Source organism: Rattus norvegicus, chromosome 6 (assembly GCF_036323735.1).
Source record: "Rattus norvegicus strain BN/NHsdMcwi chromosome 6, GRCr8, whole genome shotgun sequence".
NCBI lineage: Eukaryota > Metazoa > Chordata > Mammalia > Rodentia > Muridae > Rattus > Rattus norvegicus.
Window position 1 is genome coordinate 141,682,652 of NC_086024.1, and position 17,090 is coordinate 141,699,741.

General features: G+C 37.2%; 1 gene segment (V, D, J or C); it reads right to left on the reverse strand.

The window, feature by feature from the left end:
* Window positions 1-9,628: 9,628 nt before the first annotated feature.
* Ighl11 (immunoglobulin heavy chain like 11) lies at window positions 9,629-14,775 on the reverse strand. The segment is given in 3 exon segments: window positions 9,629-9,927; window positions 14,312-14,383; window positions 14,736-14,775. Coding segments are annotated over 3 exon segments (411 nt in total).
* Window positions 14,776-17,090: the final 2,315 nt, after the last annotated feature.

A 17,090-nucleotide genomic window follows, 5' to 3' on the forward strand; every position in this document is an offset into this window, starting at 1 on the left:
GCTATATGTTTGAGATAGATCCTCATTCTCACATGAGAGGTCTTTCTTTGCTCCATTGATTCACCCATGGTTCATTACACCGTTTTACATGGAGGACATATGAAGAACTCGAATGGTTGATATTTCCCTTTTTTTTTTTTGATACACTGTGCCTTAGACCATGGAGGTTTCCTCCATGAAACCTGCCAGTAATTACGCACTTTCACATAACATATTACAGAGATTGTAGAACCTCCATTGTATGATCACTTTTGTGTAAGATAATTCTATGTTCCATCTGCTGTGGGGCATTTATGGACTCTATAATTGTTTGGAATACAGTGATATTTTATTAACTTTACTGATCTGTCTATTTCCAGCCTCACATACTTGTGATTTCCTTTCATGAAATAGTCTGTGTCTTTATCTGTACATGGCTCTCTACTCTGACAACTTTAAAATGGTTAGGGGCAAAGACAAACTTGAGGCATCTACACAGTTAATTGATCAATTCATTCAGGAACTGAGCATCTTAAAGGAGGGTATAGCACAGGAGAGGATGCTGGGAGTCCCAGTTCATAGGGGCTGAAATTTCTCTTCACCCCTCCACAGATGTTAAAGCATTCTTCTTTATTGTTTTCACTATGGATGTTTTAGAACTTAGAAGGAATATGATTTTCATAACTTTGGAGAACATACACAGTGACTTATTGGGATGAACATAGGAACATATATGGAAAGAATTTTAAGTGAGGTGATTTTATTTGAGAAAGCTACACCAGAAATATCAAGTATTTCTGTGAAGAAGAAACTCTTCACATTTTAAAATGTTCAAAAATGAAGATGTCAAGGTGTGTCAGTACCATGAAATGATATATTTTTTGGTTCTTTTATTTTTTTTGGGGAGCTGGGGACTGAACCCAGAGCCTTGCGCTTCCTTGGCAAGCGCTCTACCACTGAGCTAAATCCCCAACCCCCATGAAATGATATTTTAATATAAGATTGAATCAACACTGGAAAGGTAAATCAAACACAGAACATGAAGTGCCACTTGAGGGACTGAACCCTTACAGTAAGATGGGCAATAAGACCCGCACTAACACTTGGGTTCCTTTTCCAAGGCATTGTCAATGTTTCAATGAGTTTTGTTCTATGACTAAATTATGTGTCTTGAAATAGGTGAACATCTGCCATGCTTTCCATGTGATTCAAATATCAGCATCCCATCACATATGTCCTCAATAAAATTGGCAGTAGAATGAGTCCACAAGAAGAAAAAAGTGCTTGAAGATACCGTACAGAGGCTAATTTGCCAGGTTTCAAAGAAGAGGCCAGAAGAAGTAATTGCTGGTTCTGGGGTATGAAAATGGCAGACAAGAGATTCATATGCCAGATAACTTCAATAAAAAAATCCATAATATAATGTATGCAAAGAAAATACAGACGTATATCCAAGGATTATCAACCATAACCCAGATAGCTTTTTCCTTGAGGTGCAGTGGTACTTGAACATATGCAAGTTAATAAAAAAAAATAATACCCGTTTATAGTCTTTGGGTAGTGGTTTAGTCCCTGGAAGCTCTGGCTGGTTCACATTGTCAGAAGGAATGTTGGGGAGCAGATTAAGGGGGTGGATAGGGAGGGGAACATCCTTACAGAAAAAGGGGAACAAGACGGGATACAAAGCCTATGTACAGGAAAGAGGGAAAGGGAATAACATTTGAAATTTAAAAAATAAATATTCAAAGGAAAAAATTGACAAATAAACCATACACACACACACACACACACTCACACACACACACACACACACACACACACACACACACACAAATATACTTAAAGTCAAAAATCACAGGATCATCTTTAAACGTGCAGAAAATTTTTTGAAAAAATTCTAACATAGAAAAATGACTGGGTAAAGGAAATATTTAACTAGAATTAACATATTGTCCAATTAAAAGTTTTGTGTTTTAATGTAAATTTATAAGACAGCTGTAATACCTATGTTTTATAGTTTTAAATAAAAGAAATTATTTTACTTTCACCAATATTATAACAAATATAAAAATATAAATAAGAACATGTAAGAATCAGTTACATTATAATCCAGTTTAAAAACATTTTAAAAATAGGTTAGAAGTTAGAAACAGCATACAGAGAAGAATACTTAGCTGTTCTTCTAGATGGACACCCATTTACTTCTAGGCATGTACATCATGGAGTTCATACCTTCCCGTACCTCCAGAACCAGGAAATTTGACTCTTTCTTACACCTTTGTTTGCCTGACACCTTTTGGTTTTCTAACACCTCTTGGTTCACACATACAGGATACAGATACACACAAAAAATAAACATAAAGAAAATGTTTTAACACAATTATGCAAAAGTAGAAGGCACGAAGAAATTACACAGTAAGTAAATTCGTGCGCGAATAGTAAGACTCCTAGAAAATGTTTCAGTACCATGCATTAAGATATTTTGGTAAAAGCTGGTGACCCAAAGACCCAGAATTCCCAAAATAATAGAGTCATGTTTTTCCCTGTTTCTCACTCAGGAAAAAAATAAAACTAGAAAATTTGACCTAATAGTTAAGAAATTTAAAAAATAAATAAATATCTTGGTTTCGGTATATAAATAAAGCAAAATGAAAGAAATTTGAAAATTTGCAAGCAAAAATATCATCAGTAATAGTGTTAAAGCTTGCTGCCTGTCCATGAGATGAGTATTCCTTCAGTCTCTGCTCAATTTTTGTTCCAGCATTTCTTTTAGACATGAGGAAATTTGGGTCGAAAATCAAGTGGGTTGGTGTCAACAGCTCTCCAATGGAGGTTAGGTTGGCTACTGAAGGTAGATTCTTCAGGTGCCATATCTATAATTGTGGGCAATTTAACTAAAGTCACCCATTTTGATTCTTGAGATCATCCTCTATCCCTGGTCTCTGGGACTTACTAGAGGTTGCCAGCACTCCACCCCCTGTCAGGTGCATATTTCCTTTCATTCTACCATTCCTCTGGAACTCTCTCTTCTTTTCTCTTATACCTGATCCTGTGATTTTTTTTTCCCCTCCACCTCCCCTCTCCCGCAGAGTTTACTACCTCCCTCTGTGCCCCATGTTTATTTTGTTCCCCATTCTATGTGGGTTTTTTTAACATCTTCACATTGGTCTTCCTCTTGTTTGACATCTGAGGATCCATGTAGTGTATCATGGGTATTTTGTACCTTTTGGCTAATACACACTTATCAGTTAGTATATACCATACATGTCCCTTTGTGCTTGATTGCCTCACTCAGGAATACTCTACAAAGCTCTACCAGCAGATGACAGAAACAAATGCAGATAGACGCAGACAGGTATTGGACAGAGGTTGGAAGATATAAAAGAGGGAGGATTAAAGAAATTACAGTGGATGGCAACCCAAGAGGAAGACTAACAGTGTTAAATCACTGGGACCCTGGGAACTCCTAGAGACTGAGGCACCAACCAAAGAGCATATGTGGGCTTGTCCAAGACCCTCAGCACATATGTAGCAGAGGGCTATCTTATCTGGCCTCAGTGGGAGAGTATTCTCCTAATACACCTATGAACCCTACCATCAACAATACTAAACAATTAGGAAACATATACCAACTACTGTAACAGTAACACAGCTTTTACATAGGCAAATAAGTCTGATGGTCTGAGGCCTATCCCACAGGAGGAAATTCATATTTGGTACTATGAATGATGTCATAGTACCAAGGGCTACAGAGGTCCTACACCCTGAGACAGATCCATTACTATAGCAAAAAATGAAATAGTATCAAATTCCTTATTGTATATCTATGTTTATATGCATAGAGAAATATTACTCTCAGACACAGACAGAGAAGCACAATGGATAATGATAAATACAAAATTTCTAGATTGCCCTCACTGCTGAAAATAAAGGATTATTGTGAGCACAGCCCTCATATTTATTCCATCCCTTTAATGATCATGAAATACTGTCAAATAGAAGAGCAGGAAGATGGAGAGAATTTTAACAAAATGCTATTATATGGCCGTGGAATAGTTATTGAAGCACGGATTCAACAGCAGAGACAGTTGTTTATGGGAACAGACCTATCTTATTTTTTAAATTTTTATTGGATTTTTTATTTACATTTCAAATATTATCCCCCCTTTTCAGTGACCCCTCTGAAAACCCCCATCCCATCTCTCCACTCCTTGCATCCATGAGAGTACTCCACATCCACACACCCACTCTCTCCCACCGCCCTACCCTGGCATTCCCCTGTACTGAGAATGGAGCCTTCATAGGACCAAAGACTTCTCTTCCCACTGATGCCTGAGAAGGCCATCCTCTGCTACATATGCAACATGGGACATGAGTCACTCCATGTATCCTCTTTTTTTGGTGGTATAGTCTCTGGGAGCTTTGGGGTATTTGGTTGGTTGATATTATTTTCTTCCTATGGGGTTGAAAACCCCCTCGCCTACCTCAGTCCTTTCTCTAACTCCTCCCTTGGCAACAGACCTGTCAATAAACAACTTTGGATAATGGAGGGGCTCATGGGTTACTACTACAAATGAATCCTGACAGCTTCTGGATGAACAGAGTATTAAATTTGGTTGTATACATACCAGACTCCATTAGATAGTCTTTCTCCTATAGATACTTAGAAAATCCCAATGGGTCCAAAAACAGAACACATCACAATGAATAAGGAATGGTGTTTATAAGCAGAAAAGGAGGCCTGACAGAAGCAGCGGGAAGATAAGTGGTGACTTTAACTACATTGTATTATACACATTTATGAAATTGTAAAAACCCAATTTAGTTAATTAAAAAAAAAACCAAATGAATGAAAAACAATTAAATTATTTTGATATTTTAGGAGGAATTCTTTGCCCTAATTTTAACACAAAATTTTTGATTGGGATCAAGCTCTAATTTATTTTTCTCCTTCCTTGGTGTTGGTTTTAAAATTCTATATATTTAGTATTGCTTTCCAAAATGCATGAACAGAAGTTAAATAAACAGCATATAATCCCAGGAGGTTTTTGAATCTGCTGGGTGAAAACGGATCCTAAATCTAGGGATGGGGGAACATACTTCTGGGCATACAACTTCAAGGAGAGTCTATAAATATATATATATATATATATATATATATATACATATATATACATATATATATATGTGTGTGTGTGTGTGTGTGTGTGTGTGTGTGTGTGTATAGAGCTGTCACTGAAAAGTCTGTTAGTAGATCATTTTACCCCTAGAGCTGAGCAAACACCCAAGACAAAAACTTGTATGTCTGTGTAGTAAAAATAGCAACTCCCCAGTGTGCTCAGAAAGAAGCCAGCATTAATGTTGATCAAAACAAGAAGAGAATGGTATAGATCCAAATCACCATTTGGAAAAATGTGTAGTAGAGACACAGAAACATATGGAGAGTGACAGAGTCCTAAGGGACTCTAAGGTATGATATCCTAATCTCATATAACTTCACAGATCATAAGATATATGAAGCTACAGTGACAAGACTCCAAACAGACTATAGTAAATATTTTTTTGTTAATCAATATTGTAGACATGTTTTATTTATTATCTGTGGGACATTGGGAAAGGAAAAAAAACAATTATATATATATATACATATGTCAAAACGTGGTGTCAACATCCATTCATTTTCTTTACCTTCCGCAACAGAATCTGTAAATCAATTTGCATCTTCTTTCCCCTATTAGGAAAGATATTCGCTGGACTATATGATTCATCTTGGGGGAACATTCCTTCATGCTCCATCCACAGTGCTGTACCCATGCAAACTTGCTGCACAACAAGGGGAGAACTGGGTCCATGGTGTTGCCCCCTGCCATGCGAATCCCTCATCTCAGAGAAAGTAGAGAAGGAAGAACAGCTCCTTCTTTAGGCTTCACTTTTTTTTTAACACTCTTTATTATAAGGTTGATCACTGTTTTTTTTTCTCTGCATATCTTTTCCTAGAACAAAGGGTGTTTAGGCAAGCTTGCAATATTATGCCCTAATATATGTGTCTTAATAATTTGTTGGAAAATTAATTAATTTAAGAATGTCCTGGGTTGGGGATTTAGCTCAGTGGTAGAGTGCTTGCCAAGCAAACGCAAGGCCCTGGGTTCGGTCCCCAGCTCCAAAGGAAAAAAAAAAAGAATGTCCTGTGCACTTTTAGCATTCTAATGGTAAAGAAGAGGTGACATTCTTGCCTACACAGTACAGCTGCCAATTATACCTGGATATAGTCAATGTTTCTCCTACAGCATTCTAGAGAGTGAAGCCACCTTCATCTGTTCAAGTTCTCCAGATCTCTCCCAGGATTACCTTCCTCACCTTCAATTTTTGTGTTTATTTAATGAAAGTCTTTCAATCTGATGTGATGTCCCAGGTGTATGTACTGTATCCATAACACTTTTCAGATTTACATTCAGAATATTTAATTATCTGGCTAATATAATAAATTAATATAATAAAATATATAATAACAATCAGTTGTTAGCTGTTTTATTTTTAGAATATCAGTTTATTAAGGTTAATCCTGATGACCATGAAAATATCTTATAAGGGATTCACCTTCTTTTCTGGAAAAATGACATTTGCAAGTCAAAATGTTTGACAATGCTTCTTGTTGCTCTGTGGCATATCTGCTTTACCACTGTGGTGGATGTTTTGAATGGCAAAACTATCCTGCTCCAACCTTACAGTAGTATTTTATATTTTGAAATCCTCATACACAGGGGTTAAATTCAACATTTATATAATGTTTTATTGGATTTAATTTATGCATTTTAATTTTGAAACATAGGGCCTATGCTTTTATTTAACTTACTTTTATTGGATTTTTGTTAACTTTTAAAATGTTATTATCTTTCCTGATTTCTTGTTCATAAGCACCCTATCCTATCCCCATCCCAATCCCCATCCCCAAACTTTATAATGTGTACATAAATGGCTTACCATACAGTCCCTTCAGTCAGTGACTCAATTTATAAAGCCTTATTCAAAATTTTCAATCATCCAACAGTCAGTTTTTTACTAGAGTTGCACATTACAATAATTTGGAATCTGTTTTTATGAGAATTTTAGACCAAAAACAGTGTATCCATCTCCCTGAAGACCCAGCTTAGAGAACAGATACCCTTAGTTTAAAAAAAAATATTGTCATTCATGAACAAATTTTAAAAGGGGCCTTGGTTACATTAGAAGAAGCCAGAGCTCTGAGGCTAACTTTATTCTGCCCACAGTTTCTGACAACTTTATAAACAACATCGGAAAACAAAAACTGTACCCGTCTTCGTCACTAAGGTGTGTATCTATCATGCAGCAAAAAAAAATGGTTCATATTTACATATTCAGTCACTTAATCTATGTTCATATTTAATAGTCATTTTGTTATATTTTTTCCTTTGTTTTTAGTGTCCTTAACCTTTTTGGTAACTTTTGGTTTTAAGTTGATTTTATTCACTGATAGAATGGCTACTTGACCTTGTTCCTTGGTACCATTTGCTTGGAATTTTTTTCCCATTCGTTCATTCTGATGTAGTGCCTCTCTTTGTCACTAAGGTGTGTTTCTGTCACGCAGCAAAACACTAGGTCCTGTTTACATAGTCAGTCAGTTAATATTTGCGTTTTTACTGGTGAACTGATTCCATTGATGTTGAGAGGTATTAGGGAGCAATGGTTGCTGTTTTCTGTTATCTTTTGCAGGTGCAGGTATAATTATTTGTGTGGCTATCTTCTTTTGGGTTTGTTGAAAGAAGATTGTTTCCTCGCTTTTTCCAAGATGTAGTTTCCCTCCTTGTGTTGGAATTTTCCATCTCTTTCCATTGGTAGGGCTGGATTTGTAGAATGCTGTGGCGTGCAAATTTGTTTTTGTCATGGTATATCTTGTTTTCGTCCTGTATCTTAACTGAGAGTTCTGCTGGGCATAGTAGCCTGGCCTGGCATTTGAGTTCTCTTAGGGTCTCTGTGCAGGGTCTGTGAGACATTTGTCCAGGATCTTCTGACATTGAGAGTCTGTAGTGAGAAGTCTAGTTTAACACTGATTCATTTTCCTTTATATATTACTTGACATTTTTCCCTCCCTGCTTTTACTATCCTTTGATAGTTTTGTTCATTTGTTGTTTTGCTCTTTATGTGACAGAAGGAATTTCTATTTTGTCCAGTCTATTTAAAGCCCTATAGTTTTGGTTTGTTTGTATGTTTGTTCATTCATTGGCATCTCTTTCTTTAGTTTAGAGACGTTTTCTTCTACAATTTTGTGAAGATATTTACTGGCCATATAAGTTGAAATTATTTTCTCTCTTCTATACCTATCATCTTTGATTTTGTTTTCTCATTGTGTCCTGAATTTCCTGGATGTTTTGGGTTAGGAACATTTTGCCTTTTGCATTTTCTTTGACTATTGTGTCAACATTTTCTATAGTATCTTCTGTCCCTGAGTTTCTCCCATTAGTCTCTTGTATTCTTGAGGAGATACTTGTATGTATAACTCCTGATCTTTTTTCTATGTTTCTACCAAGATGGTTGCCTCCCCTGTGATTATTTTATTGTTCCTATTTATATTTTTAGCTCCTGGATGGTTTTGTTCAATTCCCTCCCCTGTTTGGTTGTGTTTTCCTCCAACTCTTTAAGGGATTTTTGTGTTTCCTCTTTAAGTGATTCTACCTGGTTTCCTGTGTTCTACACTATTTCCCCAAGGAACCTACTTAATTCCTCCTTAAAGTCCTCTTTCATTATCACGAGATGTGATTTTATATCTAAATCTTGCCTTTCAGGTGCATTGGGATATCCCGTATTTGCTGTAGTAGGGTAACTGAGTTCTGATGATGACAAGTAGTGTTGCTTATGTTCTTGCACTTGCCTTTTGAAATCTCCTTATATCTGATGGTAATTGGTCTTGCTGTCTCTGACTGGAACTTGTCCATTCTATGAGCCTGGGAGCCTGTAATCATAGAAGTGAAAGTACTCCTGGAAGACAATTTCTCCTGTGTAGAACTTGGGACTGGAGGGTTGTGGGGCAGCTATAGATCAGGGCACATTGGAATACTGGAATGAATGATCCTGTTCAATGCCTCCCAGTGGCTCCTGCATGGTGCATGCTTCTCGGGAGTCTCTCCTTGGGCAGTCAGTGGAGTAGGAGTGAGGTCCTATCTGTGGGCTTAGGAGTGAGACCATTCCTAGTAGTCCAGATCTCTGTGGGTAGGTTTCTTGCCGGAGGGCTGTGGGAAAGCCCCACCTATGAATGCAGAGGGATATCAGTGGTGTCATAACCAGGATGCTCCATAGTACCTATGCCCTCAGAATTCCTGGCAGGTTTCTCTGCTTTCAAATAGAAGGGTTTGGTGATATATTTGTTTTAAAATTTGTCACTCAAAACAGTGATCTTTAAACTTTATTTCTTGAGACGTGATTAATTCCTAGAGTCTATAGATGTAGCAATGAATCCCCCCAAAAGTCATCAGATAGAGAGTCCAGATACAACAGTAAGTTACCAATTATGTGTGCAGGTAAATTGGTACTGTCCTGTGATCAGTGTGTATTGAGTGCCTCCTGCATGTCATGGATATTTGAACTGAAGTTTCATGTCTATGTTCACAATAAAGACTTCTCACTGTGTACAGTATTACATGGCTGTGTCATCAGTTTTCAAGTTGTTCATCTGCAGGTAGACCATACTTTGTGAATCATCTCTGGAGATGGTGAATCTGTCTTTCACGAAATCAGCATAATATGTTGCATAATCATAACTTTTAGTGCTTATGCTTGCAACTCCTTCCAGACCCTTTTCTGGAGCCTGGTGGACCCAGTGCATGGCATAGGTATTAAAAGTGAATCCAGAGACTACCCATGAGAGTTTCAATGACCCTTTAGGCTGCACCAATACTCCACCAGACCCAACAAGCCGCACCTCAAAATGCACACCTGTAAACAAAAAGAATCCTGATCAAAAAATTGTCACACATGCCCACTGTTACTCTCACAAGTGACAATTCATGCATGCACTATTGTTTGTTATCCATAATTACCTTTAAAAAAGTGATCACAAAAAAACAACTTCAGCACCAATATTATGCCTAATGTTCTGTTGATAGTGCTGAAACTGAATAAGAAGACAGGGCTTGAGTTTTCTGGCTGGACTTCAGAGTCAGGACTGGGCAGATTTTAAAGAGCAGGTGAGGGAATTATTTGTATATCATTCTGTTATATCTTTGCTCTGCTCTTTGAGCTTAGGAAAAACAAAAAAAACTGTGCAAATGTCTGAGATAAAACGTTGTAACATAACAATGATTTCATTAAAATATTCATTACGTGTTTGGAGTAATATTTCTATAGCCTTAATTATTATTTGTCCTTTTTAAACATTAATTTTTTTGAAATTTTATGTGCATTTTTATTTTGCCTATATGTGCGATAGTTTCTTGTTTCTTAGAGTGGCCTTAGAGTGGCCGAGATTTGCCAGATTTGATGTGGAAGTTGGGAACTGACCATGAGTCCTCTGAAAGGCCAGCTTGATTTCTTCTATAATGTGTACATACCATACAACCCCTTCACTAATGACTCAATTTATGAATGCTTATTCAAAATTGTCAGGCTAGCCATAGTTAATTGTTTATTGAAGGTGAGCATTATAATAATTTGGAATCTGCTCTTATGATAATTTTAGGCCAAAGATAGCATATCCATCTCTCTGAACGCCCTGGTTAGAGAAGAGAAACCCTTAATTTTTAAAAGAAAAGAGTGTCATTCATGATCAAATTTATTTTTTTTGAAAATATTTATTTTATTTATTATATGTGAGTACACTGTAGCTGTCTTCAGATACACCAGAAGAGGGCATCAGATCTCTTTACAGATGGTTGTGAGCCACCATGTGGTTGCTGGGAATTGAACTCATGACCTCTGGAAGAGCAGTCGGGTGCTCTTAATTGCTGAGCCATCTCTCCAGCCCCCATGATCAAATTTAAAAAGGGGCTTCTGTTATATAACATGAAGGCAGAACTCTGAAAGCTCTGAAGCTAATGGTAAAGAGGAAACCCCAAAGACCAACAGGAAATGTGTGCTACCTCCCAATCTTATGAATTGGAAAAGGAAAGCACAGTGCTGAGAACCTTGCTGAAATACAGCATAGCTGAAAACCAAAGGTGTGTCATTATGCTCTTCAAGGACAGCAGTGTGTGGCAGGATCCACAATATCCACTCAGGTGAACTTAAAGAAATGTTTGGTTGTTGAAGCTGTTTTGGGAAATTTTGAGCCAGTACTTCATGGATGGGTTGCAGTTCTTATCACCATAACTACAAATGTATATAAGATACTCCATAACCTTTTCTGGGAGCTTAAAGAATCAGGTCACACCATGCTAGATGTACTCAGTGATAACTCAGAGAAAATATAAGTCCGATTCTCTAAGGACTGCCACATTCCAAAGTCAGATTCCTTCAAGGTAACCAAAGATAAGACATCTGTGTAAGGAATAAAATGCAGATGGTAAGGTTGAAATAGGATGAGAATAGAAAAGTTCATCCCTTAAGAAACACTCAAAAAGGAGGGACAATCAGCAGGTAGAAAGTAGAATAAGTCTGTCCACGACTGCACACCAATGACGGTCCAGGTCCAGCAATGACTTTCAAACACAGCTTTGGATGAAGTCATGAGAGAATTACATTTCCTTGTCATGTGTTGATTCTGATGGAAGTGTTAAGTTTTATATTTAATGAGGAGTAAGTCTGAGATAGAAAAGACAGGAGCTCTCAGGAAAGTTCACTTTGGATTCCTATGGAAAGAGACTCTACAATGCCTGACCTAGTAATTAGTATACATCAAATCTTACGAGTAATATATAAATATATCAAGGAAGATGGAAGAAAGTGATATTTCATGAATTTTACTAATCTATCAATTTTCTGTCTCATATATTTTAAATTTTTTCCTTCAATTTTTATTAAATTGTGTATTTATTATTTACATTTCAAATGGTACTCCCTTTCTCGGTTTGCTGTCCATCAGCCCCCTAATATTTGAAATTACTATTTGTTCTACATCAGTAACTTCGACTTTATACTGCTCTCTATTTCTGATGAATTTATAGACAACATCAGAAAACAATATTCTGGACAGTGTAAAATGTGTTTTCTGCCCCGTTCTCGCAGATGTTGAGCATTGGGGAGGAGGGCATTGTGGGCAGAGGATGCCAGAAGTCTCCACTTCCTGGCAATTTTCTTCATTGCTAAATAGATATTAATGTACAGAGCATTAATCTTTGTTATTGTTTACATTTGTGTTGTAGAACTTAGAAAGTATATGAATTACCTATCTTTGGAAAGCTTTCACTGTGAGTTTTTGAGATAAGCATGTTTGAATATAGGGAAAGAAGTTTTATTATACTGCTGATTTCATTAAACAAATTAACACCAAAAAATTCAACTGAATTTTATGATCAAAACACCTTCATATTATTTTCAAACTTTTAAAAGATAATGCTATCAAGATGTTTCTAAAATATTAACATGCATGTACAACAACACTATAGCAAAATTGTAAAGGAGTAATCTAAACACAGAATGGTTAGATAAGAAAGGAGAAATAGATATCCTTTGGCTACTAATTTTCCTGTCGATAAAGATTGTAAGGTTCCTTGTAGCAAGTCCAATATTCTTATTTTGGATATTTACATCTTCTAGTCTCATGGCTCAATATTATTTGACAAACATCAAGTAAAGGAACCAGTAACCACCTCAGGACTCTGAAATTTATTCTCTTCCCAGCGTCTTAATAATTATAATATCTATAGCTGGAATAAAAAATAAAACAAGGTTGGGGATTTAGCTCAGTGGTAGAGCGCTTGCCTAGCAAACGCAAGGCCCTGGGTTCGGTCCCCAGCTCCGAAAAAAAAAGAAAAAGAAAAAAAAATAAAACAAACAAACAAACAAAAAAACAAACAACGTGCTCCTATTAGAGCACAAAATAATCATTGAAAATGGCTGTGGACAAACTTATGCAGCACAATATTCCACATTTGTTATTAAGAAAAAGCATATTCAAATAACAGGGAACAATTAAGAAACCAAAATTCTTTTTTTTTAATTTTTATTAGTTATATTTCTTCACTTCCATTTCAAATGTTATTTCCTTTCCCAGTTTCCTGTCCATAAGTTCCCATCCCCTCTCCCTCCCCCACAGGGTTTTCCCCCACAAGGATGCCCCCTTACTGCCCTTCCTGACATTCCCCTGCGCTGGGGGTCCAACCTTGGCAGGACCAAGGACTTCTCCCAGTTTTGCTCCAATAAGGCTATCCTATGCTACATATGCAGTTGTAGGCCTGGGTTAGACCATGTACATTCTTTTGGTAGTGGTTTATTCCCTGGAAGCTCTGATTGGTTGGCATTGTTGTTCTTATGCGGTTGCAAGTTCCTTCAGCTCTTTCAAACTTTCCTCTAAGGGAAAAGGGGGTCCTTTTCTCACTTCAGTAAAAACCAAAATTTTTATTAAAGAGCCTGAATTGCCAGATTTAGACAAAGAGGCCAGAATGCCAAAGATGCAAGGAATACTGGTTCCTGCATATTGGAAATGCAGTCCTCAGACTCTTCTGAGACAGGAACTCTCTAACCAGGAACAGAGATGTTGGTTTTCAGATGCTTTGTCCATGGAGGACATAAAAGGAAGATGTTTTAAGCTGTGGTACTAGATGCCATGAGTGAAGACATTTTTCCTGAACCTTTTTCAGAAGTCCCTGAGTACAAATCTGGAAATGTGTACTATGTGGTTCTAAAATTACACATATAAGTTTAATCCAACAAAACTTTACACAAAGCTAGATATTAAGAACCCTGCCAATACAGGCCAAAACATAGAAAATATTACTGTAAATTTGGACCAAAATAACACAGAATTTCAGAAATATTGAACTGTTTTACAGTGTTCCAAATTGCAGATCTCCTTTACTAGTAAAGAGCAGAGGTAGAAGTTCCTGGTATACTTTGCTACCAGGGACTTGATGCTTGAGGGCTCTGCAAGATTAACCCTATCCATTGCTGGGCATTGTGGGAGAGCTGGTCCTGGTGGTAGTAGAACAGGATAGAAGACCACACCCCTGGGCATCTACATGACTCAGAAGAGGAAGCACCACACATTGTGGAGGTTGCCAATGTGCAGGCAACTAGCATATGAGCATTAGAAAGGGCGCTCTGCCACCTGTCTGCTTTGATTTGGTGTGGATAAGGAAGAGACCTTCCCTCCACATCACACCTCTCTGACAGCAAGGGTAGGCAGAGACCCTGTGGTTATGAGATCAGCAGAGCTGGTACTCACCATCACCAGCTGCAACATGTGGGAATATTCTCCCTTTGCCACACCTGGGCAGCACAGTATGTTCCCTAATACCTAAAACATGAAAAAAAAACCTTATGTAGTAAGGTAGAAAAATATTCCCAGTAATCTATATGCATGCATAACTATGCAACATTTTTATAATTAACAAACTGTGAGAAAACTAGGTAATTTGCCAGCCAGTTTTTCTTAGTAATCTTGTAAAAGTCTTAAAAAATAACAAAACTTAAACTTTTGTATAAAAAGTCAGTGTTTTCCATTTTATATCCTCAGGATGCATATCTACTCATCAGTAACTTTTATTAAATCATATTAGGAAGCTAAAGACAATATTAAATATAAGAAATCAATCATCACCCTTCTTGCCTCTGCAAGAATCACATGAAAGATTGCTAGTTAGAATTACATTTCTCTAGTTCCCTGATCTCAAAAACACTTAAGGACATGTTCCTAACTTCAATTTTGTTATAATGTATTCTACATCAAAGCCACTAGCAAAACTATTTCTTAACATAGCTTCAAAAACATTTTTTTACCAACTGCTTTCTAAGAATGTTAGTCATTGGTAACAATCTACAATTCTAAGTTCTTCCTAGTTTGGTGGTGATAGAATCATTAATTTGCCCGAGGAGCAATGTGTGCAAGCAAACAAGCACTCTATTTTAAGTGGCAGTGATACTGCTCAGCTTGGGTGGGAAAGAGGTCTTAGAATTTCCATAAAATTCTTAGATCAGAAAGGATATAAAGATTGTGAATACAACAAGCAGAGGACTGAGTCATAACAGCATTAAGTCTGAAGGACAGGTAGTCATAACAGCATGAAGTCTGAAGGACAGGTAGTCTTCTGTGCTCTTTAAAGCTCCCTATTTTTGTCTTCCCTGGACAAAATCAGAATTATTTTGAATTGTCCCTTAAAATAACATCACATCTATAATTTATAAAATAACCAAAACCACCCACCTCAATGTAAGTGATTAGAACCACAGTTCTGTTAAAATTGCTTCCTGCTGAATTGCTGTGAAAAGTTTCTGTCAGGTCCAAAAGGAAATTGAAAAAAAAAATGTAAGTCAAAATAAAACTCGTTGGCATTCATTATTTGTTCTCCAGTCATAAGGTGTTAAGAAATTGCATGGCTTAACTGAAGTCATGACAGGAAGACTCTGAAAGGCTGGTGATCCAAGATCATCAAAATTTAGCATCCCTTTCTGAAACTGTTCTCAAAACAAGTCACTGGAAACAGCATTGCTACAGACAGAATCATTCAGGGAGCTGGAGCAACAGATCATCATAGCTTCTCCAGTGAGAAATCCTGTCCCGTTTGCATTCTTGGGGTTTCATTCTCTGATATGTAAACATTACAGCCAATGTTTAGTTCTCTGAAGTTATTTGCATGAACTGGGTAAGCTGAACACATCAGTTAAGGATGAACATTTGATGCTTGTTTCAGTGGACAAGAGACTTATTTAGAATTAGTTTGATCATACAAGCAAATTGTAATATAAATCTTCATTAATGTTATATGAAAGAATGAAGTGATGAATCTTGAGGATGCTGTGGCCAACAAGATCCATAGGCTATGTAAATAAGAAGTTGTGGAGAGAGATATTTTAGGTCTCAGCCAGTTTCAGGTCCGTTTCCATGTATATAAATCAGCAAACCATGTTACCTGTACTGTGTGTTCTTTTTAATTTTTTTCTTCCTGTCTGCAGCCATGGTTTTCAGATGGTCTTACTCTCTCCCATACATATTTCTACTTCCCAGGGAGCCATTCATGACACACCACAGGTCTATGTCATTTACTTTTTACATATATACTTGCGCTGTTTGTTTGTTCTGGGTCTGAGTTACCTCACTTCGCATGATGTTCTTTTTCTGGTTTTATTCATTTACCTAAAATATTCATGATTTCATTTTATTTCTTTTCTTTTGTTGAATTTTTTCTTTAACTACATTTTTGTAATATGGACAACACTTTTATTGCTTTGATATGTTTCTATATGGAATGCAAAAAACACAAATTAAAAGCATATAGAATGAAATAAAAAAAGTCAGTGATTGGTGTAGGCTTGAATGTCAGATTGGCTCTCTGTCTCAGAGACTAATAGCCATCACCATCTCAGGGTTTAGGGAAATTTCAAATGTTATCCTCTTTCTCAGATTCCCCCTGGAAACTCATGATCCTATCACACTCCCCTGCTTCTCTGAGGGTGCTCCACAGCCACAGAATTATTCTACCCTAACACCCTGCCCTGGCATTCCACTACACTGAGGCATAAAGTCTTCAAAGGACCAAGAGCCTCTCCTCCCACTAATGCCCTAAAAGGACATCCTCTCCTAGATATATGGTTGGAGACATGGGTCACTCCATGTGTACTCTTTGGTTGGTTCTTCAGTTCTTGGGAGATCAGGGGAGTCAGGTCGATTGATACTGCTTCTCTTCCTATATGGTTGCAAAACCCTTAAAGTCTTTCAGTCCTTTTTCTCAGTTGGGGACCCCATTCTCAAAACAATGTTGCTTGTAAGTCACTCGGGAGACAGGAATATCAGGTATCTGTAAGCATGCACTTCTTGGCATCCACAATACTGTCAGGGTATGGTGACTGGATATGGGATGGATCCCAAGGTCAACAGTTTCTAGGTGGCCTTTCCATCAGTCCCTGCTCTACCATTTTATGTTGCTGTATTTCATCCCTCGAGTATTCTCTTTGCCGTTCTAAGAAGGACTGAAGAATTCACATTTTGCTTTTCCTTCTTCTTGAGC